Source organism: Gadus macrocephalus, chromosome 23 (assembly GCF_031168955.1).
Source record: "Gadus macrocephalus chromosome 23, ASM3116895v1".
Classification (NCBI taxonomy): Eukaryota; Metazoa; Chordata; class Actinopteri; order Gadiformes; family Gadidae; genus Gadus; species Gadus macrocephalus.
Window position 1 is genome coordinate 9744767 of NC_082404.1, and position 25000 is coordinate 9769766.

The 25000-nt window shown below is 48.7% G+C and overlaps 1 protein-coding gene across 5 annotated transcripts in view; it reads left to right on the forward strand.

The window, feature by feature from the left end:
• LOC132452110 (uncharacterized) overlaps nucleotides 1–25000 on the forward strand; it is a 66313-nt gene that overhangs the window by 20437 nt on the left and 20876 nt on the right. For 3 of the 5 annotated variants that reach the window (XM_060044497.1, XM_060044498.1, XM_060044500.1), the window contains 3 exons: nucleotides 15496–20187; nucleotides 21460–21861; nucleotides 22453–22582. In XM_060044497.1, the coding sequence (XP_059900480.1) occupies nucleotides 15496–20187; nucleotides 21460–21861; nucleotides 22453–22582 (5224 nt within the window). Of the gene's footprint in view, nucleotides 1–14205; nucleotides 14636–15495; nucleotides 20188–21459; nucleotides 21862–22452; nucleotides 22583–25000 lie in introns of those variants that run through there. The other 2 variants (XM_060044499.1, XM_060044501.1) reach the window with 2 other exon arrangements.

The following is a 25000-nucleotide window of genomic DNA, read 5'->3' on the forward strand; positions in this document are numbered from 1 at the left end:
CTGCTTTCTGTGTGTGTGTGTGTGTGTGTGTGTGTGTGTGTGTGTGTGTGTGTGTGTGTGTGTGTGTGTGTGTGTGTGTGTGTGTGTGTGTGTGTGTGTGTGTGTTTATGTATGTGTGTGTGTGCGTGTGCGTGCATGTGTGCGTATCTCTCACCTCTGGGCAGAAACCCACTGTTGTACAGACTTTGTAAATGTCTCCATTTTTATATTCTATATTCTATTATATTCTAATAAAGTATTATTTTCCAATTTGAAGGCATATTGGATCCTTTTTTTTAGTTAATTTGTTCGTCCTTTTTTGAAAGTTGAAATTATGTTAAAAATGCTATTTATTTTGAGCTGGCGCCACGGAGCTGACCTTGCCCATAGTTAGTTTTTCTGGTTTTAACCGCCATTCCTTGACATTTATTAAACATAACAGCGCTTAACGATATTGCGCACACACCCTTACACACCTTGTGGTTTGCCCGGCTTAACCGCGGTTCTGCTGGGTCGGTCACTTCGCAGCTTGCATTTGGTTAGCTTAAATTCCTCGCTCCTCGGGCACGCTACAATCTGAGACGTTTTCTTTTAAGGGTGGGGTTGAACTAGTTCCCGCTATTACCAAATACCTCTTCTGGCGGATGCTTCTGGTGACACGCACTCGCTTTAAAATGCACAAGGATTTTAGAGGGATTTCTTCTGTTTTTCCATCCATGCTAGATTGTTGGTTGGATTTATTTGTTGGCTAACATACTAGCACAAAACACAAATATAAAATGACAATATACATTAATAAATATGATTTGTCAGATTCAGTTCAGAATTGTTTGGTAAACGGTGTTCAATGGTCACAATCTTTAAGCTTGTGCGGCATCAGCTTAAGGTACTTTAAGATCCTGACGTTAAGAACTACAACACGTGTCTTTGATTAGAAGGGCATACTGGAAGCCTGTGTTGTCTGCTGCAGAAGGATGAAAGCTGTGTCTATTGATCAGGCCCTTACTCAGACACAGAGCGGGCTAATGGACAGAGCGTATGAATTAATGGGAAAAAGTATGTGAATCTGGGAATTTTTTGTGACGGCCAAGAGGTCTTTCACCATTCTCTAGACCCACTCATTGAAAATGATTTAAAAACTGTATTAAATACACATCATAACCAGTGCTGCTCTTCAATTCAGTTCAATTCCCAGTACAGTCTGTGTAGTTGCTGCAGCTCCACACTGGTGCCTCAAGTAATCTAACACTGCTCTCCGGCCTCCCGTTCACACAGAGGATCAAAGAAAGAGAATGCCTTGACAGATTGCCTTAAATCCACACTGGCTTTGTTGCCAAATTACTCGAAAGAGATTCTGACAGAGAAACTACCTCAACGAGTTAAGTACATGTATTAAATGGTATACCGTATATTGGATTAAATTATTCAAATAAACCTTCATATAAATTTGCTAAAATAAAACTCCCCAAGGTTGTCAGGTCTTAAACGTAGGCCTTAAGTGTGAGCAGATCTCTCTGCCCTACTGGCTTGTGTCACCACAGTGAATCTGTTCCCACAGCGAGGAGAAACCCATGCTGCCTCTTCATACATTTCTTTGGTCACTTTCTTGCACACTTTGTGTCTTACGGGTGGATTATTAAATATGACTTGGCGCTGAGAGAGAGGTCAGGGGGGCAGGGCTCTCTCAGACCCATGCAGGCGGGCAGTCAGTCGGGCTGCCATGCCAAATAATTGAGTCGCAACGATATGGCTGCTCACACGGTGGAGTAATTAAATCGTTCCTGCGTGGCCCCGGTGGTGGGGCCGATGGCACTGGGACCGTCGGTGGCCCCTGGGGTTCACACGGGGCCTATTGTTCGGCAGGGAGGGATTCATTAAAACATCTATGTGGGCTCCAGAACGTCTGATGGGTCCTGGCAGAGCCTTAATGTTTCTGGTCGGATAGACGATTGGGCTGTTAGACCCCTGGTTGGTTTTTATCACCTGTTGTACTTGATGGATGACCACGCTTGTTTCCCTGGCCTCAGATCAGTAAGATAGACATCTTTGTTTCTGGATTTGGTTCAGAGGAATTATTTAAGCAAGAATGTAGCTCTCGGTTAACGGCCAACATTTATTGTTGCATCGATTTTATTTTGTCAGATATTCCTGTGTGAATGCATTCAGTATATTGCACCGTCTGAATATCATTCAGTATGTTCAAAAGCAACTGTTTCTCCACACAATTTTGATCTCAGATACAGCCAAATGGTTTGGATTAGAAACTCAGGTACCAAGCAAACCATTTTCTGCCTTCTAAGTGTTTTTTGCCCAAATGCAGCAAAACATCACAGCATACATCAAAAAGACCAAATTTTTTTGGGAAGCTTTACAGCTGACAAGCTGTGGAGTAGAGGTGTCCTATTGTCAATGGAGCAGGGTGGGAAAAAGAAATTTTCAGTTCCAATAACTAAGAATATTTAAGAGCTATCGCCAGTATGTGGATAATCTTTTATTTCTCATGGTTGATTGTACCAATCTGTCCCCGTAAAACCGCTCTTTGCTTTCGACTTGGACAAGTAAACAAGAAAAGATGTTAAGAGTGTTTAGCAATACTAAGACTATCGTGCGTCTCTGGTGTGTGAAGAGTCACGGCCAACAGGAAATGCCGGCCAAGATAATACGATCCTGTGGGGAATCGAACACACAGATTTGTCTTTTTCCCACATAAAGTTGTGGCCATTAGTATTCCAGCACCATATCTCTGGGGCTTCCTTTCACACTTCCCTCCTCTTTGTGCTGGGTTACCATGGCAGTCTCCCTCGGGGGGAAGACTAGCCCGGTTGTTGTCGTGGGGACGATGCACACCATGGCTCAGTGGCACCACCAGCCTGCTCCTGATTGGTCACTACCTGGAGTCTAGCTAGTTGGCACAACCACAGATATCGGTACTTGAAGCATGACGTTCACATGCAGGTTACTGGCTTGCGCAAGGGCACCGTGTTAGTAGTTCTTGACGAGAAATTCTGGGGAATTCTTGATTCGTCACTTTGTATATTTTGGGACAAATTGTTTATTTTGGAAACGCTTAAGTAGTTATGTCTCTTGCAGATCTGCTTATCTGCTTCTTTTGTCTTGCCAGCCCCTGGGAGAGGAGCGATGGGAGTTGACCCACCATGGGAAATTAGCAGAGATATGTGGTGGTTGAGCCCCAGCTGAGCGGTAGTTGCTGCCGCGGTGGTTTGCTATCTGGTTCTCCAACGGTGCCGACGAACTGGGCAAACGATTGTATGGTAAACAAAGAGCCCAGAAATTCAACCCTGGGATCTCAAACGGCACTGTGAACGATAAAGGGAGTCTGAACCAGTCCTTTCATGCTGTAATGATGTTCTGAGTGACTTCCTCAACATTTGTTATTGGCGAAATGATCCCTGCATTTGACAGGGTACTTTCATGCTATTGTTTTTTGTATTATTGCCCAGTTCCCCCGAGGACAATTTTAATGAATTTGCCCCTTCAGCATTGTAACCGGCGAACGAGTGAATGGACGTCTTTGTTTGCGAGCGGGGAGCTCTATGGACAGTTTGCACAGGGAAAATGAACTCGGGCAGATACAGCGGCAAATGTTGACCTTTTCAAGAAATCTGCTGCTTTACATTGTCACGTTGACTGACATCACACTCGCCCCCAGAGACGTCAAGAAAGACCCCCATTGTCTCTCGCTGTCGGGAAAAGTTGAGACCCAGAGCCAACTGTTGCTTTTCCATTATAAAGAAGCGGATTGCTTGGCAATAATTACAGCATCAGTCCACTTCCATTTAGCCCCCTATACTTCCTGTAAACGGAGCCAGAGTTTGTCATTGCACAGAGAAATTGGATGCAGTTGAAATGTTCCATGAGTCCATACTTTCCCCATAACCTCAGAGGTCTAATTTGAATGTGCCATGTGTCATCTCTGGAGAATTCCTCTTATTGTCGTGATGCGACGCTGACATGACCACAGGATATGGGTTAAATACTCTTATCCATTCCTTTAATCAATCCAGAGCATGACTTGGGCTGCATGCATGGACAAAAGCCCATGTAGCACACAATAGCCGTGTGTGTGTACATGTGTGTGCTATTGTGTGCACACACACACACACACACACACACACACACACACACACACACACACACACGGTGTGTGCACATGTGTGTGTGTGTGTGGATGCTCTTTGTCACAAAAACGAACAAGAATATCTTTTGCGATCCAAGTAGCCATTGCCAAGCCACACCAGTCAATGTTAGGGAAGAGACATCGCAGGACAAGGCCTTGTTCATTGCCCAGTCCCAAACAACCATTCAAATTAAAGCTGGAACATGATTAGGCAGAGAATGAACAAGGCTTTGTATCGCTTTGTAGGTTTGTATCGCTATTGTTTCCTCTGTTTCATGTTTGTCCGGCAGGCATCAGATCAGCAGGTGTGTTGGAGATCAAAGTTATAGCAGGAGTATAACTGGCGTCAGTGGCGGTTGAAACAAATTCTTCAAATCAATTCTTCTTTGTGTGGAGTTGAAAGACAGCTTGGTTCAGTCTATTTCACATGACCCCTTTTTTATTTTGTGTTCAACGATTCACCTGTGTCCTAACAGGCCTTTCCATATTTCATTTCAGCATCGCTGATGTTTGGTAAGAAGGGACTTTCCGAATATAAATTAAATTACTACAAGACTGGATCTAGTGCAGTCATTTTGAAAGGCAGCAATAATGTTTTTGTTGGATCCTGCAGAGGTTTATATAACTTTTTTGATTATCCATTTTTATCATTTTGAAAAATGTAATCTCTGGAAAAAAGATGCATGATAGAGAAAATACTTGAGATGGATTAAACAATCCATTTTGGATAGAAAATAGCAAAAATGTCTGTGTGTATTTTTTGTTTTTAGATTGTGAACAAATTGTGTGTGTGTGTGTCTGTGTGTGTTTGTGTGTGTGTGTGTGTGTGTGTGTGTGTGTGTGGGTCTGTATGTGTTTGTGTTTGCATACACATGTTTGTGTGTGTGTGTGTGTGTGTGTGTGTGTGTGTGTGTGTGTGTGTGTGTGTGTGTCTGTGTGGGTCTGTATGTGTTTGTGTATTTGCATACACATGTTTGTGTGTGTGTGTGTGTGTGTGTGTGTGTGTGTGTGTGTGTGTGTGTGTGTGTGTGTGTGTGTGTGTGTGTGTGTGCGTGTGTGTGTGCGTGTGTGTGTGTGTGTGTGTGTGTGTGTGTGTGTGTGTGTGTGTGTGTGTGCGTGTGTCATCCCACCCCCCCTTGCCGAGGGCCCACCAGCACCACAGGCCCCCAGAAAGGCCAGGCCTGCTGCAGACATATGTGTGTGTGAGCGCCGGCCTCATGAATAATAGAGTGTAAAGCCAAGGGGAGTGGGCTACTGTAACCCTAGCTGTCCCCTCTGCTCCAGACACTTCCTGTGCGGGATCAGCCCAGTAAATAAAAAAACAAAGATGAATCAAAAGATCACCGCCACTGGAGCCCCCGGTCCGACCAATCAGAATAGAAGTGGGTTGAAGGCTGAGCGGTACCTTGGTGGATGGGGCTGGGTTCGGGGGGGGGGGGGGGGGGGGTGCTCCACAGTTGACCTTTGAGCTCTGGCGAGCCAGATTGTGCCACTGGTCTTGATGGACGGACAGACACACACACACACACGGTCCGTATCCCCCTACCCTTGAAGTGTGTAGAAAGGACCACTTACTCACAGCGCTTCCCGCCCAGGGGGATCAAATTCTCGAAATCATAACGCACACACACACACACACACACACACACACACACACACACACACACACACACACACACACACACACACACACACACACGTACATGCATGCACTTACACACATGAACACACATGCGCAAACACACACACTACCACCACCATCACTGCCACCACCAACACAATCTCTTTCCTTTCGTCTCATTGGGTTCAGAATCAAATAAGGGATGGCCTTGGAGAGAGAGAGAGAGAAAGAGAGAGAGAGAGACAGACAGAGAGAGAGACAGTGAGAGGAAGAGAGAGAGAGAGAGAGAGACGGAGAGAGGAAGTGAGAAAGACAGAAAGAGATAAAGAAGAGGAGCCCACGTTAACCTGGCTCGCCCACTTCCCCCGCTAAGCCAAGTGTCAGCTACTGCTCGAGGTGAGGGTTGTGTGTGTGCGTGTTTGTGTTTGCATGTGCGTGTGCATGTTTGTATGGGGCCCTTTTCTGCTGCATGCAGGATATCTTTGTACGTGTAGTGGTCTTAGATATTGAATCAGTGTCGCCCAGGCTACACACATTGTAATCACTCAACTGGTAATCTACATTGTAATCACTCAACTGGTAATCTACATTGTAATCACTCATATTTATTGCATATTCTCTTTTTGATTTAATGTCGTGGCTACGATTTGAATCACGAGTTTAAATATTGTCTATTTATGCTGTTATCTTACTATGGTTGTGATAACAGTAACTGTATTAACAGATTCTTGCCCGTCTGTATTAACAGATTCTTCTTGCCCGAACAAAAGCCAAATGTGCTCAGCATACTATGGACTATGGATGTGGATAGATAGATAGATGCGGAGGAATTTTTCTATATTGTGTTATGTTTTTGTTTTAAGTTATGAATTGAAGTGTCAATTGGCTCCTCCTTCTTGATATTAAATCATATAGAGTAGACTAATTCATATATGTATTCATATAATAATCATATATCATATGATTTCTGCAATGATCCTATACTGAAGTATTATTGAGATTTCTGTTTGAGATTTCATGTGTGTATGTGTGTTTGTGTGTGTGTGATCAAGGGAGGTTGGATTGGGGGGAGGGATGGCATCTCTGGTAGGGACGGCAACAGCATTGCCCAGACAGGAGCCAACAAAACTGCACAGTCAATATGTCTGTGGGAGGAGAGAGAGAGAGAGAGAGAGAGAGAGAGAGAGAGAGAGAGAGAGAGAGAGAGAGAGAGAGAGAGAGAGAGAGAGAGAGAGAGAGAGAGAGAGAGAGAGAGAGAGAGAGAGAGAGAGAGAGAGAGAGAGAGAGAGAGAGAGAGAGAGAGAGAGAGAGAGAGAGAGAGAGAGAGAGAGAGAGAGAGAGAGAGAGAGAGAGAGAGAGAGAGAGGAAGGAAAGGAGACTGGGTCTTTTGTTCTCACTCACAACATATGTGTGAGCTTGTGCATTTGCAAGTACGTACACGCAAAAGCATGTGCGTACTTTCATGTGCATGCAAGGTTGTTTTCTTTGCAAGGTTGTTTCTTTAGGGTTGGTGGGGGGGGGGGGGGGGGGAGGGGGTGCGCATAGAGGGTCCCCTTGGGTACAATGGCTGGCGGTCCCCTCGGGGCCCCCTAGCAGAGAAGTCCCTGGCCATTTCTGAGCTGACTCCTTATGGAACAGAGAGCTGGACACCCACTTACCGTTCCTTCCGCTGGAGCCTGTGGGAGGTGTGCCTACGTAAACTCACACAGCACCCCCCCTCACCACCACCCTCCTCCCCTCCTCTCCTCCTTTCCGCCCCCCTACCTCCTCCACCTCCTCCTTCTCCTTCACACTCCCCATGATGACAAGCCGTTGGCACAATGAGCCATTTGGACCACAAGCCAATGCCCCGGTACTGTCACCAGAGAGAGAGAGGGACAGGGAGGCTGAGCGAGAGGGAGAGGGAGTGGAGAGAGAGGGAGAGAGAGAGGGAGAGAGGGAGAGAGAGAGAGAGAGAGAGAGAGAGAGAGAGAGGAGGGAGAGAGAGAGAGAGAGAGAGAGAGAGAGAGAGAGAGAGAGAGAGAGAGAGAGAGAGAGAGAGAGAGAGAGAGAGAGAGAGGAGAGAGAGAGAGAGAGAGAGAGAGAGGGCCGGAGAGAGAGGAGAGGAAAGAACAGAAAGCAAGCTGATCAAGAAGATTCCACCATCTTACCAGGAAGTTGGCATGATCTCGTCTCTGTGGTTGGACAGGTATGGCACGTGTGCGTGTGTCTGTGTGTGTGCGTAAATCTATTGATTGTGCGATAGTAATGCTGTTGTTTGTATTGGCTTTACAAATGATAACGTAAACTATGCTTACAGTGCTGTGCGTGCGGTGTAGGTTGTTCTCGTACGTGTGAGTACATGTAAATCGGACGACCAGCGTAGGAGACAAGTTGTTTGTCAATGATTTACATTTTCACTGTGATGGACAGTAGACACCATTAGATGTTAGCGTGCTGCTATACTTCTGACTTTCTCCAATGGCCTGTGTTATTACAGACACAACAGAAGCTTGGTAGTACAGACTGCACCTACTTGGTTGTACTAAACATTACAGTAACTTGGTAGTACTACACACACTTTAGTAACTTGGTAGTACTACACACTACTGTATCTTGGTAGTACTACAGTAACTTGGTAGTACTACACACACTTTAGTAACTTGTAGTACTACACAAACTATAATAACTTGGTAGTACTACACACAACATTGACTTGGTAGTACTACAGACACTACAGTAACATTGTAGTAATTCAGGCTACAGTTACTTTGTAGTACTACACACTCCAGTAACTTGGTAGTACTGCAGTAACTTGATAGTACTACACACAACAGTAACTTGGTAGTACTGCAGTAACTTGGTAGTACTGCAGTAGCGTGGTAGTACTACACACTCCAGTAACTTGGTAGTACTGCAGTAACGTGGTAGTACTACACACTCCAGTAACTTGGTAGTACTGCAGTAACGTGGTAGTACTACACACTCCAGTTACTTGGTAGTACTGCAGTAACGTGGTAGTACTCACTACAGTAACGTGGTAGTACTACAGACATCAGCGGCCTAATCAGCTGTGTCATTATGTAGAGCCAACAATGTGCCACGTTTGTTTACAGCCATCTTGTGCAGAAACTTTTGAGTGAAAGAAAGAGAAATGGAGAGAGTAACAGACTGTGAGAGAGCGAGCATAAGGAGATGCTGATAGGATCTGTGCTTGTATTGTACATTGCTGACCTTACAGATTGAGAACCGGCTTGTGAAGGCCAGTTTCATCCGTTTATCATTGTTTGTGTCTGTGTGTGTGTCTGTGTAATTGCACGTGTGCGAGCGAGTGAGTGGCCAAGACAAAATGTGACTTTGTGTGTGTGTGTGTGTGTGTGTGTGTGTGTGTGTGTGTGTGTGTGTGTGTGTGTGCTCTGATTGGGCGGTCACTGCCGTAATCTATGGAATATATGTGGATATATATCCTGGATTCACACCAACTGCGTCCTACCGGTGCCTCTGAGCGGATTCAGGCGGAGTGAAACAGAAGGAAACGGCTCCCGCTAACCGTAGGCAAACATTTGTTTTGCAAATGAGTGTTTTTCGGCTCGCCTGTGTGTGTGTGTGTCTGTGGGTTTGTGGCATGTGTGTGTCAGAGGAGGAATAGATGGTTTAGAAGCGTGCCGTGCCTGAGGACGTGGCATCATCGGACCGGTTTGTTTTTCAGGTTGTCCGCACTCTGAGCTTCTCGGCTGAAGCCCAGTAGTCTGGACCTGCAGGCTCTACAGGGGCCATCCTTTTTGGCGCGCTGTGGTCCATTGAGGATATCTGTTTAAAAAGAATAATCCATCACTCTGTGTTTGGCCCGCAATATGGCCATGTTCACTGTAGTGCGTAGTTACAGCGATGAGCAAGGGTGCCTTGGAGACACAAACAAGAGCAAATATGGAAACAGGATGACAGATTAGGCAAGGTCCTTTCTTCTCGTTCCACGATTTCAGATCCACTCGGATTAGGCTTTTGATACAAATAGTGTTATCGCAATTTACTAAATCACTTTGTTGAATCCTTGATTCTGATTGGTCAATGAGGGCCATCAGATGTCTGTTTTCACTGTTTAACAGACCCGCTTCTATTGAAGCTATTTCCAACTGTAGAATCTAAAAAATTGATTTTTAGAAGTAATAGAATCATTATTTGTATGATTTTAAGGGGACATTGCCATGGTTGCTTATTTTTTAGGTTCTGAGGTAGTAAGGCTGATCTCTGCCGCCAGATAAACCTGATTCCTACACTTCTTAGACTGGATTGCTCAAAGTACAGTACTTAGAAATATTGCTAAATTCCCGAGATCCATTCATCTTAAAACTGGCAGGACCAGTTTGTGTCATGTAAAACGCACTTTCTTGTACTTATGTATGTGTGTGTGTGTGTGTGTGTGTGTGTGTGTGTGTGTGTGTGTGTGGTGTGTGTGTGTGTGTGTGTGTGTGTGTGTGTGTGTGTGTGTGTGTGTGTGTGTGTGTGTGTGTGGTCGTGTGTGTGTGTGGTCGTGTGTGTGTGTGTGTGTATCTGTGTGTCTGTGGCTGTGCACATCTGTATGTGTCTGAACTGAATGCTTCTGTGGGTGTGTGTTTGTGTGTGTTTGTGTGTCTGTGTCTTTGTGTGTGTGTGTGTGTGTGTGTGTGTGTGTGTGTGTGTGTGTGTGTGTGTGTGTGTGTGTGTGTTGTGTTGTGTGTGTGTGTGTGTGTGTTTTCTAGTGTTTTCCCCAACTCCCATGACTCATTGGCTGATGAATTTCACACCTTGCAGCCTCCGGGTAGCCATGGTAGCATGGCCCAGCCAGACCACAAACACAGATGAACACATGCGTGCAGTGACCTTGCAATCTTTAAATACCGTTGGCATAATCCCTTGTGTCTGCGGAGAATCTATCGTTGTGTTTTGTGTCTGCACAGTGTAATCTTGATCATGTCTCTTTGTGTGTGTGTGTCTATGCGGGTGCTGTCCGTCTGTCTTTTTGTCTGCCTACATTAAAGAAAACTCACATCTACAGTTGTGTGTGTCACCTCCAGAATAATGTCAGTCCTTTAATTATCCTAAATTGGGATTCCACACACTAACAAATTCCACAAGTTGTTTCAATAACAACTTGGGCAACACCCCTGCCCCAATACCTGTCATGTTACGGGTTGTAATGTTACCTGTTATGAATTGCCCTTGGCTAATTTCTCGATTTTTCAACTAGTTTGTGGTGGTTGTGAGTGGTTGTCCTTTAATGACCTTGCAATGTGTCTTTCCTGTAAAACTGTAAGCGTTTCAGAAGCAGGACATCTGAACATGTTGGCGTAAGCTGTGTGAATGGAACACACAGCCAACACCAACACATTATATGACATTACAGAGCTCATGATTGCATTATGTAACGAATATAATGATTATATAATCACATGCATACAGAAAGCAGACTGGGTCTTACCGGCTTCATCAAGTAACCGTTACCTACTGCACAGGGCAGGAACAGGCAGAACACATGGAGTAGGAATGAGTAGTTGTGTAAATGTTTTAAAGAGGTGGGGGGCGGCAGAGAGGGTGGAGAGTCTTCATGAGGTACAGTGGGGGTCAAGGGTCACCTGAAGGGCTGGGTCTGGTGCGGCCTAGTCTCACAAATCCAGCTTTAGATTAATATCAAAAGTCATAGTCTTAACATCAAACATAAACTTGGCCAGCAGTTGTAAACAGTAAACAAGTGTCTGTAAGCGTTTCAGAATCAGGACATCTGATTCCCAGATCAGGTTTGGCCGTACTGGAAGGAGGAAGGAAGCTTGTTCCGTTGGTGTTGACAGGAGAAGAGTCCTCGTATTGATGGTGTTGCTAGGCGACGTAGCAGGTGGAGGAGCGGAGCAAGTGATCCAATGTGCAAATATTAATACAGCGACGATCACTCAATGTCCTCAGGAGATATCTATAGTTCTGATGCATGCAGATAAAGAAAAGCAATGGATACAGTATTCTCATACGATAATACTCTGTGGCAGACTCATAATGTCATGCAACCTGGTGGACTTGAACCTGAGACCAGGGCAGCTTGAGGAGCATGACTCTCAGGTGTCTTGGTACAGGCTTACTCCCCTACTCCTCCGCTGTAATGTGGTGCTCCAGACACATGGGGACACAACACAGTTGTAATAGGTGTTTACTTGACTGCTTACGGTGAACATGGAAAGGTTTCCAAGCTAAAAAATACTTGCAGTTCTTCGCTACTGTGTTGGAATATCCCTCAAGATTTTTTCCACGTCACAATTAATCCTAATTAAGATGTGCAAAGTTAATTAAGACGCCGCGTGACTGGAAAGTTGCTGGTTGAATCCCTGGCTCCTCCTTACTCAGTGTTGAGGTGTCCCTGGGCAAGAAACCTAACCCTTACTGCTCCCAACAAACTCGCTGTTGCACAGCATTGCATGCTGGGCATGGCCGTCGGTGTGTGAATGGGTGAATTTGATGCATAAGTTGCAAAGTGCCTTGAGTGGCCACGTGTAAGATATAGATAGAGATAAATAAAAGATATACACATGCAGTCCATTTAGACTGTTTAAATAACAGCCCATTGTAACACTATCAAAACAAAGTGGTTCCACAGCTGCTGTGGTCTACTTACTGGTTTAACTAGTAACTAAGGCACTGTGAATTCTATTTATAGTCCACACATTAGGTTTAACTGGCAAGTATAAATGATGATCTACCTTCACCCCCTGTTCACCTTATTTGGTAGCATTTTTTCTCCAGGAAACCAAAACCATAACAAAGTCTTCTTCAAGGCTTAGAACGGCCCATTCCAGTCTATTTCCTTCTAAATAATTACACATTTGGGCATTAAGGAGACAAACAAACGGTCTGCCCTGCATGAGCGTGAGCCACAGTCATCAAGGTCCACAAAATGGAAATTCTGTCTGTTGTTTAATGACTCAGGTTTCTGATCGGAGCGCCTGTCAGTTGTACTCAAAGGCCTGCAGGGGGCGCTGGCCACACAAGTATATAATAATAAAGTATTGCTGGAATGCAATTGAATACTATTGTCATATAGTCCACTCAAAGAATGTCTTCATACCTTCCTGCCTAGTATATTTACTTAAAACATTTAGTAAGACATAAATTATAATGAAAGTAATTATTACAAAATGTGTGTGATAACCTTTAATTACTTTTCATTTGTCTTCAAATACTCAGCATTTTATTAATTTATAGTTTTTTTTGTTGTACTTTCCAAGCCCTATTTCAGTTCTAGTGAGAAAATACTTGAATTGCAGTATAAATATATTTCATTCATATCGCAATATCAGCATGAGTGCAGTGTTTTGTGCAGACCCCCAACGCTACAGAAGCTCAACATTCCCCCCCCCCCCCCCCCCCCCCCCAACCATCGATGCTGTGTGTGGTCTGCCTGCATATGGTGGTCCACGTTGTGAAGTAGGATATCATGTCTGTTCTTGATCCATCTCATTTAGGAAAACAGTAGCACAGACCATCTGTCCTCCTCCATTAAGGGGCTCTTCCTTCTCACCAGCAGGCCTGTGGCTGCAGTGTTAAGCCTTTAATCTCCCCTAAGGCACTCAACCTCGCTAGGCTAGCTAGAAAACAACCTGTGGACGCCCAATGAACGGAGCCTTCGCCAGGGTCCGGCCCCAAAAGGTTTCCTCTAATCGAACGGACTCCTCCTCACACACCTTGAGATGTGGTTTGGGGGTCTTCTTAAGATGATGTTCTATTTCTATGGTGTAGAGAGGACAACCCACTCAGACAAAATGGCTCAAGTGAGACGTCCCATATTGTCAGCAATGTCTCACAAGAAGAGGTAACCGTTGTATTCAAAACAAAAGCAGACAACCATGTTCTGATACCTTGCCTAGGATGTGTGTGTAAGTAGACGTTGGTACCAGGAAAACCAGAACGGAAAACCGGATCATTCGTAAACTTGGACTTTTCTTTATCTGCTCCTTCTATGAAGTCGTGGGATGACAATGGGGAGGTTGATTTGGGCTCATCTTGCAGTATTTGAGTGTGTACGTTTGTGTGTGCGTGCGTATGTGTGTTTGCCTGCGACCAAAATCCAGATCGAAGTACTTACATGATCTAAGGAGAATTAACCCTTTTGTCATCAGTCAGCTAGTGTTATGATCATTTAGGCAATCGTTTTTTTAATTGTTTTAACACCAAACACGGCAAAAATATTGTGCAACCTTTTAATATTTGCAAATTATTGATATTTGCCACATACACACTTTAGACGCATGTGTCGGGGATAGAACCACGTGTTGATTCTGAACCAAAGCGTATCTCTGCCCTAGGAAGGCCTGTCCTGTTGACAGAAGCTCTTTATTAAAGCAGGGCTACTTAAAGAGAGAGAGAGAGAGAGAGAGAGAGAGAGAGAGAGAGAGAGAGAGAGAGAGAGAGAGAGGGAGAGGGAGAGGAGAGAGAGAGAGAGAGAGAGAGAGAGAGAGAGAGAGAGAGAGAGAGAGAGGCAAGCACTGTGTACCTGTCTCTCATTAAGGCCACATTAAGACCTAGCTTGACCGGAGCTCTCTCTCTCTCCCTCAGTGGGACAATGCTTGTCTTCTTGGAGGTTCTGTGTCAACAAAATGAATAGTGGCGGCTTCCGACCTGTTACCCAGAAGACACTGATACTAATGCGGGTCTCCCTGGATTAGCCCGGTCCCCCAGGAAGCATGGGGTCCAGCAGAAGAGAAGTGGAGGGGCTCATCCACGAGGCAGGAGTTAGGGGCCAATGTTGAGTAGCTGTGTCGTGCCATGGCATAATATAGCCGGAGTAAGAAGGAGAATATGTGTGTCTGCATGCTGTCATGGGAGGAGTGTTAAGTTGGGTCGCAGCTCGCGTCTGTGGGCTGGTGGTGGATACAAGTCATGTGCTGAGGCTCTGGAGAGTAAGTAGAGCTTTTCTTCAAGTGGTTGTATGTAGTGAGACGTGTTCCTCTGGTCCGAGTGGACCAGAGGACATGACATCTGACATCTTGAATCTTAAATGAAGTCATGGTCAAGTTCTCATCATTTTTTTCTCCCAACTAGCTACACCAAGAGCATGACCACAAAGTGTGTGTGTGTGTGTGTGTGTGTTTGTGATGTGTGTGTGTGTGTGTGTCTGTGTGTGTGTGTGTGTGTGTGTGTGTGTGTGTGTGTGTGTGTGTGTGTGTGTGTGTGTGTGTGTGTGTGTGTGTGTGTGTGTGTGTGTTTGTGTGTGAATGCATACGTGTGCATGGGTGCGTGGCTTGCTTCCTAATGTTCATTTTTGTACAACATTTTTAAAATTCCTTAAGTTCCTATATTATAATACTGACTATTATTCCTATCATTAAACGGTGTTGTTTGAGCTCGAAGACATAGAAAGATAGGATTGATAGAGTACAGAGTAGAGTAGAGTACACACTACAACAACCAGATTGATAGAGAAGTCATGGTTGGCTCTGACTCCCAACACAGTCTGTTTCTGTTTCAATTAGTACCATTCTCCAAGTCATGAAATCTGACTTTGTATCGGATCACCTTTATCAGACTTGATCAGTATTAGGCTAATCCCCTTAAGACACACACACACACACACACACACACACACACACACACACACACACACACACACACACACACACACACACACACACACACACACACACACACACACACACACACACACACCCCAACGAATTCACACACAGACACACATCTTATGTCCTTGATTGACTTTAATCTCACTCCCCCCCACCCTCTTGTCCTTGTCCCTCGCCCACAGACTCAGGAAGCCCTTGAAGACTCCCGCCACAGCGTAGACGGCCTGGGCCCGGGAGGAGTAGGGCCCCCCTCCGCCGCGGACCCCCTGGGAGGGCACTCGGGGACCACCCAACGCCCCACCCCGCCCTCATGGCCGGCCCGCAGGCCTTCGGACCTGCGCCCAGACGGGAAGGACGGCCCGGGGTCGCTCCTGGGAGCGGAGGATCGCTGCTCCCACGCCGGACCTAGCCGGGCCCGCCAGAGGGAGTCAGTCCACGCCGCCAGGCAGGAACCACAGGAGGCCGCCGGGACCCACCCGCGTCCCACCGGCTGCTGCAGGAGGAGAAGCCCCGAGCTCGACCCTGTGGACCTCTGGAAACAGCAGCAGCAGCAGCAGCGCGGCCTTAAAGAATGTAGCACAGTGCCACCGGAGCTCCATCCAGAGACACACAGGACGGACTGCGGCCACGGCCGGCCCGGGTCACAGAGCCTCTGCAGGGTCACACAGACCCTGCTGGGCAGCTCAGAGGTGTGCGGGTCACATGGACATAGCCCCCACTGCACAGACAGCGCCACAGAGAGTGCCACAGACAGCGCCACAGACAGCTACGTAGGCAACGCGGAGGTAAATGCCACGTCCCTAGGTCTCACTGCTGAGCCCCCCTTTCCCACGCAGAGTAGAGAAAGCCCACAATGCACCAGGACACAGTATGTAGGACGCCCCGATACCTGCGCCATACAGATAAACGAGACAGAGGAAGGGGTCATTGGGACGTTCGAGAACGCCGGGTTGCTACCAATTCATGAAAGCACAGATGTAGAAACACAGGCCCTATGTGAGCGGGATGTTGAACGAGGAAGCATTGAACCGGTCGGCTCTAATTATGTAGATAACTTTGCTGATCCACACAACAGGGAGTGTACAGACAGCCACGACCAGTGTAAACAGGAGTGTGGTACAGAATATGTAGTGACAATAGATGAAAGCGGTGCAGACATAGATAGCATAGAAGTGTTTGAGGTAGAACAACACAATTTGTCTGAGAGTATTGGGACAGAGAGTGTACCAATTCATGAAAGAGAGAGTAACTGTACAGGCAGTTTAACTGATGAAGATTTGACTGCCCTGCTGAACTCGACAGGGGCACACAGCTATCACCCCACACCTGGTGACACGGAACATATAAACTGGTCTGGTAGCACGTCTACAGAGGTAACAAAAGCCCAGGGTACAACAGAATCCCCCGTACCACAAAATACAAACAAAGCAATTCTAGACACACAAGCACAAATTGTTTCCTCATCAGACAACTTGGACAGTTGTTTTTCTAGCCCAACAGAGGAGAGCCCGAGTGCCCTATTGGATTCAACCCCTCAGTTCTCTCTTTGTACCGATGTGACACACAGCTGTGTGGTTGGCCTCGAAACAGTGGTAAATAAAGCATCAGCGACGGTCAATGAAATCGGCTCCTCAATCACCTTCTTGGCCGAGGCTGAGTCCCTTTTCTCTTTCGCCGGTGGTGCACCAGACTTAGCCGGGTCCGTTCCCCGGGCTCCTCAGAGAGCTGCTCCTGGGTCCACCCCCGGTCACGACACCCGGCAGCGCAGGGAGAAGCGACCCGGACGCCGCCGCCGCCGCCCCCCCCGGGGCTCGAAGGCGTCGCCCTTGCAAGACCTGGATCAAACCCAGTGTTCGTCTCCCGAGAGCCTGGAGAAGGAGACCGCCGTCTGGCATCAGCCCGTCTCCCTGGAGCTGTTTGAGGAGGTCCAGGAATGCTCTGAGCTACCAGGGCCTGGCTCAGTTCAGACACCCCCTGACAGAGGTGGAGCATGTTGGGAAGTTCTGCCGCCTCTCATAGATAAGGTTGTAGTTTCCCCAGAGTGTGATGTGCTAGTGTGTCCCCACAACCTACTGCCAGAGAGCTCAGAGGGGGAGGGGAGGAAGGCAGAATCAGCCTTCCCTCTCCCTTTACCACACAACAGCGGAGGGGAGGAGAGCACGGAGGCTGCAGGGAGTTATGTTTGTTTTGACCAGAGAGGAGTTCTAGGACTAGAAAACCCCTCACTGTCCAATACTGACACGGCAGACGAGTGTGAGAGCATCGAAGTCGACGTCAACTCGAGAGAATGTTTCGGTCACCTGGATGCCCTTCCTACTGTGGTTTGGGAGGTCGAGGAAAGTCCTGCAGAACCGTCAGTCTTAAACCCTGATTCATATCACTGCAGAGAACACCCAGATCCGGGTCAAGGGCCGGTTCCCCTGTCCAATAGAGAAAGAATTTGCAGTTTAAAAGAGCAGGGTGTAAAACTGCTGGAGAGCCCAAACAGTCCCACGGTCCCCTGGAACGCGCTGGCCTCCCTCCCTGCCCCGCTCTCCGACTCCAACAACAACACAAAGGCCAGAGCCGGAGGAGCAGACGACACGGAGAGCACAGGCTGGTCCTCCAACGGACCACAGAGCAGCTCCCAGACCACTGAGAACACAGTTTGTGATAGAGACGAGGCCGCAACAACAACCCCGACCGCTGACCTTTTGGAGTGCTCAGAGAAGCCCCGAGAGGTTTTGGTTGCGTTGCCCTCCCCGGTGTGCCGCGACCGCTACTGGAGCAGCGAGGACTCGGCTGTGTCCGGTCTGGGGGAGGACCTGGAGGCTCTAAATCAGGAGGAGGACCTGGAAGAACATCAGAACGAGGAGAAACTCAATTACATCTCTGATCAGATAGACGGCGGGTGCAGGGATGTTGGGGAGCGGTTAGGCTCAGTCACACAGAGTGCCAGAGACCTTGAACCTTTAGTGCCCCAGCTGGAGCCAGCACTGCTAATGGACACAGGATGCAATGAGGAGCTGAATAATTGCAGCAGCAATTGGCCACCTGACTACACAGAGTCCTTTGAGGATTACCTTCTGGCAGAGGAGCACAGAGAGCCACAGGAGAGTGGTTCCAAATGTCCACAGCAGGTGGGTCGAATTTCCAAAGACCCATACCCATGCCTGGACATTGGTACAATCAAAAGCTTAGATCCCATTCTGGAGGCAGACCGTCAGGACAGCTCAGTGGCATCCGAGGATGATTCACAATTGAAAGCACAAAAAGTGGATGACATGGGGCCAGTAGAAGAAGAGGGAAGTTTAAATGTCTCATCTGGGAACCTGACACCATCTCTTCCCGAAAGTTCATACGGCCAGCATGAGCCTGAAGAAGAGCCCTCAACCACCACTGAGATGAAGGCCCTGAGTCACGCCCCAGTGGCTGAGATGGACGACCTCACCACCGCTCCTCTTCTGAGGCCCGGCGGAGAGAAGCTCTGCAGACCCATGACCATGACCTGTGACCCCACGTCCTACGGTGCAGAAAGCACTAACAATGAGGAGGACAAAACGAGTAAGAAGGGCAAAACAAAGGGCAGCCCGACAGCCAACAAGGCTTCTAAGTTCTCCGTCTTTGCCAAGATGCCCTCATTCCGAAAAGCCAAGAGCGTGAAGGGATCCAAGGCAGAGGAGCCTTCCAGAGAGTCCCCTGAAAGAGGAGAAGAGTCGGCTCCTTCCAGGACCCCTGAGTCCGAGCAGAGTGTCCATGAGGACAACTCAGACGAAGAGGCTCCCGTCAAGGGAAGCTGCAGCGTTGACCAGACGCCGGTAACGCTAACCTGTCCTTCGAGGCAGGGCGAGGCAGAAGAAGACAGCTACGGCTTCTTCCCCACTACACCCAGGACACGCCACGTCCAGCAGCTCTCTAGCAACGGGGCTCCGAGCGAGGCCAACAGAGGCGCCCAGGACCCCGACGGGCCCCACCTCCAGCAGGGGCAGGCGGCCGACGGCCAGGGCTACAAGAGGAGCAAGAGCAACGACAGCCTCAACAGCAACATCCGCATGCGCTTCGCCCAAGCCCACAAGTCCCTCTCCAGCCTGTTCGAGTCTCGCTCTATGGACAAGGAGAACGAGGAGCACCTCAACTCGGCCAACGAGGGCGATTTGGGTCGAGCCAGACAATCCTGGAGAAGGCTAAAGAGGGCCAAAGAGGCAGAGCTGCTGAGAAGGGCTCTCTCGGTGCCCGAAGGGGACACCAGCAGGACTGGGAGTGGGGAGAACCTTGAAGACCCGTCCGTTCAGGACAGGGTGAGCATCCCTGGTTCACCCGCCTCACTCAGGGCCCTCCGCCACACCGATCCCCTCTGCAAGAGGGGGGTCCCACAGGGGGACACCACAGATATCCCCCACGGGTGCAAGTCCGAGGGCCAGAGGAGGAAATGCGCGGCAAACGGCTCGCCGATCACATCGCCCTCGTCCTCAGACGACTCGGAGGCCACACCGGTCAACGGACCCAACCCACCCGTCCAGCCGTCGTCTCAGGTCAGCCTGTCCCACCCGCACCACCCTCCTACCGGAGTCCCATCGACCCCACCGGCCGGGGACGGCCTGACAGAGGGCCCCCTGCGACCCATGAGCCCTAAGCCCAACAGCCCCCGGCCGGCTGCCCAGCGGAGGGTGTTCCGTTACCCGCACTCGGCCAAAGCCAGTGTCCTCTCCTCGGTTCGTCTGGGCCAGTCAGTCAGTGTGGACGGCCTCTCGGACCCCCCGGAGAGGCCCAGAACCCTCAAGCCCGCCGCCGGCCCCCTGGGCCTCTCCCTCAGCCCGCTGGAGGGTCCCGAGGGCAGCGTAGACAATCAGTCCCTCACCAGCCTCCATACCATAGGCTCCATCAATGAAATGGAGGTAAGAAGGAGTTTACTTTGCCTCCCCATACAATGCAAATTGATAACAGATTTGCAATTGATGTTATATTTGTAACACGCCTTGCAGTGTATGTTGTGTTTTCTAAACCTTTGCTGTGATCACGCACAACTAGTAAACATCAAAGTAATACAAAATATACGGTAAGGTAACAGAAACAACGACAAACCAGATCCAAAGCCTGCGTTGTAAGTCATCTGATTGGGACTAGAGGAGAGGCAGTGCGTGTCTGTCACCATTAGCTTTACAGCTCTCTGTGGGCACGAAGGTTTCGGGCCCTCTGTGATTGAAAGCCCTGTCTGTCTCTTAGTCTCCGGAGTGACATCATAAATCAGTGCAGGAGACAAAAAAGTGCTGAACCAGGAGAGCGATAGGGTGCCATGCTGCCGGTTAAAGTGTTGTTTACGCCCCCCATTTAGAGCAGCTTCCATACTCAGGAAAAAAGTCGTCCATCTGTAGTCTGCCCTGCCTGCCTTGGCTTTGTATGTGTGTGTGTGTGTGTGTGTTTGTACGTGTTCTAGCATGGTATATACGTGTGTGTGTGTGTGTGTGTGTGTGTGTGTGTGTGTGTGTGTTCATGTCTAACAACTAGCGTCGGTGTGCATGTACGTGCGTGGCAATCGGTGCGCGTGGGCATGAGTTTAAGGCCGCCTGTATAATCCAGACGTGTCGGGGAGTTGCGGGGAGAGAGGGAGTCTTTCTTTCCAGGCCCTGCTCTGTGGGAGACATGATAATGAGGAGGAGGAGAGGCAACAGGGAAAAAGCCCGGGTCAACGCTCCCTCTGTCCTCCGCCAGGTCCCAACTGCGTCTCTACTGGTCTTGTCTTCCCAAGTGTCCATAGTACAACCTTCCCAGCCAGTTCCCTAGAGGGCCGGTCACGTTCTATTTGTAGCTAGAAGGGGCTGTAACTGGACAGCTAGCCCCCCCTAGTGGCGGCTCGGAGGAACCGTCAGGGTTACCCAGCAGGCAGGCCTTCTGCAGTTATTTGATATGCATAGCACGTGCGGTGACATGTCTAGTAATGAATGCTAACCTCCCCTGGATGTACAGAGAGACATTTAGGTTTGACATTTAGGCCAGAATAGCTCTCTGCTGGATACTGAGTCACGATATCAGCTGTATCACCTCCACCCAATAGCTTTGCAGCGCTTACTGGTTGACTTAACTGTTGTCCACAGGTAAACTACTACCAAAGTCTATTTATAAACCCACTGCGTTTGATCCGTCTAACCCATTAACTGTGCACTCACAAGGAACCCCAAACGCCCAGCCGCCTCCCCTCACTGGTGCGGCAGCGCAGGCTCCCGGAGACCCGGGAACAAGTGGAGGCCGTGGCTCCGGCCCCCAGGGTGCCCGGGGCCGGGCTCCGGCCTGTCCCAGACAGGGTCAGCATCGCGCTTGGGCCGGTTCCGGACTCTCACGGGACGGGCCCGGACAGGCTCGGGGCCGCACTCCGGCTGGGTCCGGACCGGGTCGGGACGGGGCCCGGCCCCGGACCGGGGCCAGACAGGGCGCGGTCAGGCCCCCGGCACCGCCGCTGCCTGGACGACCTCTGGATGGAGGAGGAGAAGTGGTACAAGCGCAAGCGGGCCCGGGCAGCGCGGGGGAGTCTGGGCCAGCTGGACCACGTGCTGACCCCGCAAGGCCAGGACAGAGTAAGACCCCCCGATGACGATGAAGACACACAGCTAAGACCAAGCACCGAAAACAATGCACTGCTCTGGAGGCCATCGCCCAATAGCTCCTCACTTTCCTTCTCCTTCTTCTCGGTCTTGTTCTGCCTGCGCCTCCGCCTCTGTTCACCTTCACCTGTCGCTTCACCTCTTGGCCTGACCGTGGGGGTGTCTGTCGTTGCCACGGACACGGGTTTGGGATTATAAACTCGTCCCGAGGGTTTGGCTTCTTCATTTAGTTTCTCCTGTTGCGTTCTCTTTCAGTCCTCCCTCTTAGATCACGCATGCATGCCCTTCTCCGCCTCTCCTCCTCTCATACGCATGTCACGCTGCTGAACACGCTCACGGACTGGGCACCTTATGTCTGTCATCTGTGTGTGTGTGTGTGTGTGTGTGTGTGTGTGTGTGTGTGTGTGTGTGTGTGTGTGTGTTGCATGTCACTTCTATCTCATCAGTGCATTGTAGGTCATTTTCAGTGAATCCGCTTCTGAGAGGTAGCTTCTGGTGGGTCTTTGCTGAGACACCAGGCTTGATTTCAACTCACCCCCCCCCACCTATTTTCCCTTCATGCAGGACAGAGCAGGAGTCACCTTGGGGTCCTACGAAGATTTTCGGGGAATTCCCCTGAGGGCCCACTGCTTCTCCCAGAGCACCCCCATTGGACTGGACTGCCTGGGTTGGAGGGGACAGATCTCCTACCCCTGTGAGTACCAACATTGGAATCATAGTCTGGCCTGTTGACGTTGACGATGTGAAATTCCTCGGTGCGACACTGTTTAGGGTTGGATGCTGTCTATGTGTTTGATTTGGTGTGTTTCTTTCATTCGCTGAACTGCTTTTACCGCGAAACCCTAATGTTGATTACGTGGGTGGATATTCTGCATTAATTGGGCTTCTTGGTTCATTCAACATTTATGCATCAATTCAAGACATTCTAGACACCAACATACATCTGTGTTGGGGAGCCGTAGCAACAGTAGCAGAGCTGACTTCACAGTAACTGTAAGGGAGCAGAGCACCCATGCAAGATCTGAGTCCTTCTGACAACGTCTTCTCCCTTAAATCGAGGACGGCCCTGAAAAACAAGATTATTTTTTTTTGCATTCCCACCAATTTGCTAGAAAAAGATTTGAGGCAGAGCCGAAAGGCTGCATGGTAGACATATCATGATCTCCCCCCCTGAGCTCTCTCTCTGTCAGCCTATATATAGAGACGAGACGGCGGGGCGGTCGGGGACACGATGCAGGGAGATATCCAGGAGATAGGCTGGGGTTCTGCTGAGTTAGGGGTTCGAGGCACAGTGCCCTCACCAGTGGAAATGCTTCCAAGCGGGGGGTTGGATGTTAGCAGTTAGCTGCTGGATAGCATTGGCTCAGGCGCGGCATTTAATGGGATTACGAAAACTCTCTGCCCCCGGGCGAGTTTTGAACTTTGGAAGATCCGTGACTCGGTTGCCTCTGCCAGATACTTATGACAAGCTTACAAGAGTTATGAGGGCTGGCCTTTTTTGTAATTGTGGGGCTTTTTTTTGGGGTTAATTGGCATTGCAGAACATTTGTCTGTCAGCATTGTCGTCTTTGTCAGCTAAAATGAAAACAGCACACGAGTAGTGCTCCACATAGGGGAGTGAGGTGCATGGCGGTCGGCTGAGGGCTCGAAGCTCGGCTCCACAGCCATCAGAGTGCTAACGCTGCCTGAGGTTTTAAAGTGATGTGGTGTCACCGGTGAATTTGCGGTCATATCATTAGTTGTAAAGACTATATGACTCCCCAATCACCATCATATCTTCCACCGTGCCCAGTGTGGGGAACAAACACGTGAGCTGTACATCATGAGGACACCACAGAGTCACAAGGTGTCGCCTACCTTTTATGCTCATTTAACGAGAGTTTATGATATTTGAACCATGGTCATTTAATACTTCTGTGAAGCACAATCACACCAATGTGTGAAAATGACAACATCTATTTTGTATGTATCTAATGATGGATTGGGTGGAATAAAGGCATGTTTCTTTGATTAAACACTCCTCTCCTCTCCTTGCCTCTCCTCTCCTCTCCTTGCCTCTCCTCTCCTCTCCTCTCCTCTCCTTTCCTCTCCTCTCTTCTCCTCTCCTCTCCTCTCCTCTCCTCTCCTCTCCTCTCCTCTCCTCTCCTCTCCTCTCCTCTCCTCTCATTTCCTCTTCTCTCCTTGCATTCTCTCCTCAAGCCCATTCATGTCTGCAGCACCATTTGTTTCACTGGGCTCGTAATACTTATAATACTCATTCATCAAAGATACTATCTTGTTGAACCAACAAGCCTTTTAACTGTGATCAACGGGCAGAACCACAGGTACTTTTCACCTGCTCGGTCAAGTTCAGAGAGCAGTACAAATCCTCAAACACACACAAAGACACCCACACACAGACACACACACACACAGACACACACACACAGACATGCACACGTGAACACACACACACGCACACACACACAATGACGAGGAGGGAGGCGTGGGGTTGCCTCCAACGGTGAGGTCAGTTGCCTCCTGCACAGATGTCCGCTGGGTAATTGAATTTCTTTTGGGTTAAATTGAATTGCCCGCTGGATCAAAAGACAAGTTGTGGCACGACCTCATCGTGGGCTTGGAATGTGTGTGTGTGTGTGTGTGTGTGAGGTAAAGGACGGCAGGGCGTGCACGTTGCATGCCCCACACTTTGATCTCTTATTACTCCTCCTCTGTCTATTAGTCATAGCCCCCACCGGTTTATACCAGATATCCTGTTTTATCGCTCGTCTTTCTCTGCTTTTATGGTCGTTTTAGTAAGATTAAGGGGAACTGGTCTAAGATGGGACGAGGGTTTGGTAGTTGAATTACAGGGTGTGACGTCATTTATTTTCTTTCAATTTAGCCTCATAGGCTAGGGGAGAAACGGTGAGAGCAGCGATTCGTTTGGCCACCTTGGTGGCCTGTGGGAAGGACCTCACATGGGAATCCAGGAAGAGTATGATTAGAGTTCTTTGAAATGGCTACTTTTGTTCGCTTTAAAGCGGGTGGGGGGGAGTTGAAATGGCTATCTCTTAGGGCTTTTGTTCCATCTCTGCTGACTAATTCTCATATGTCGCTTTAGGAAACGCTT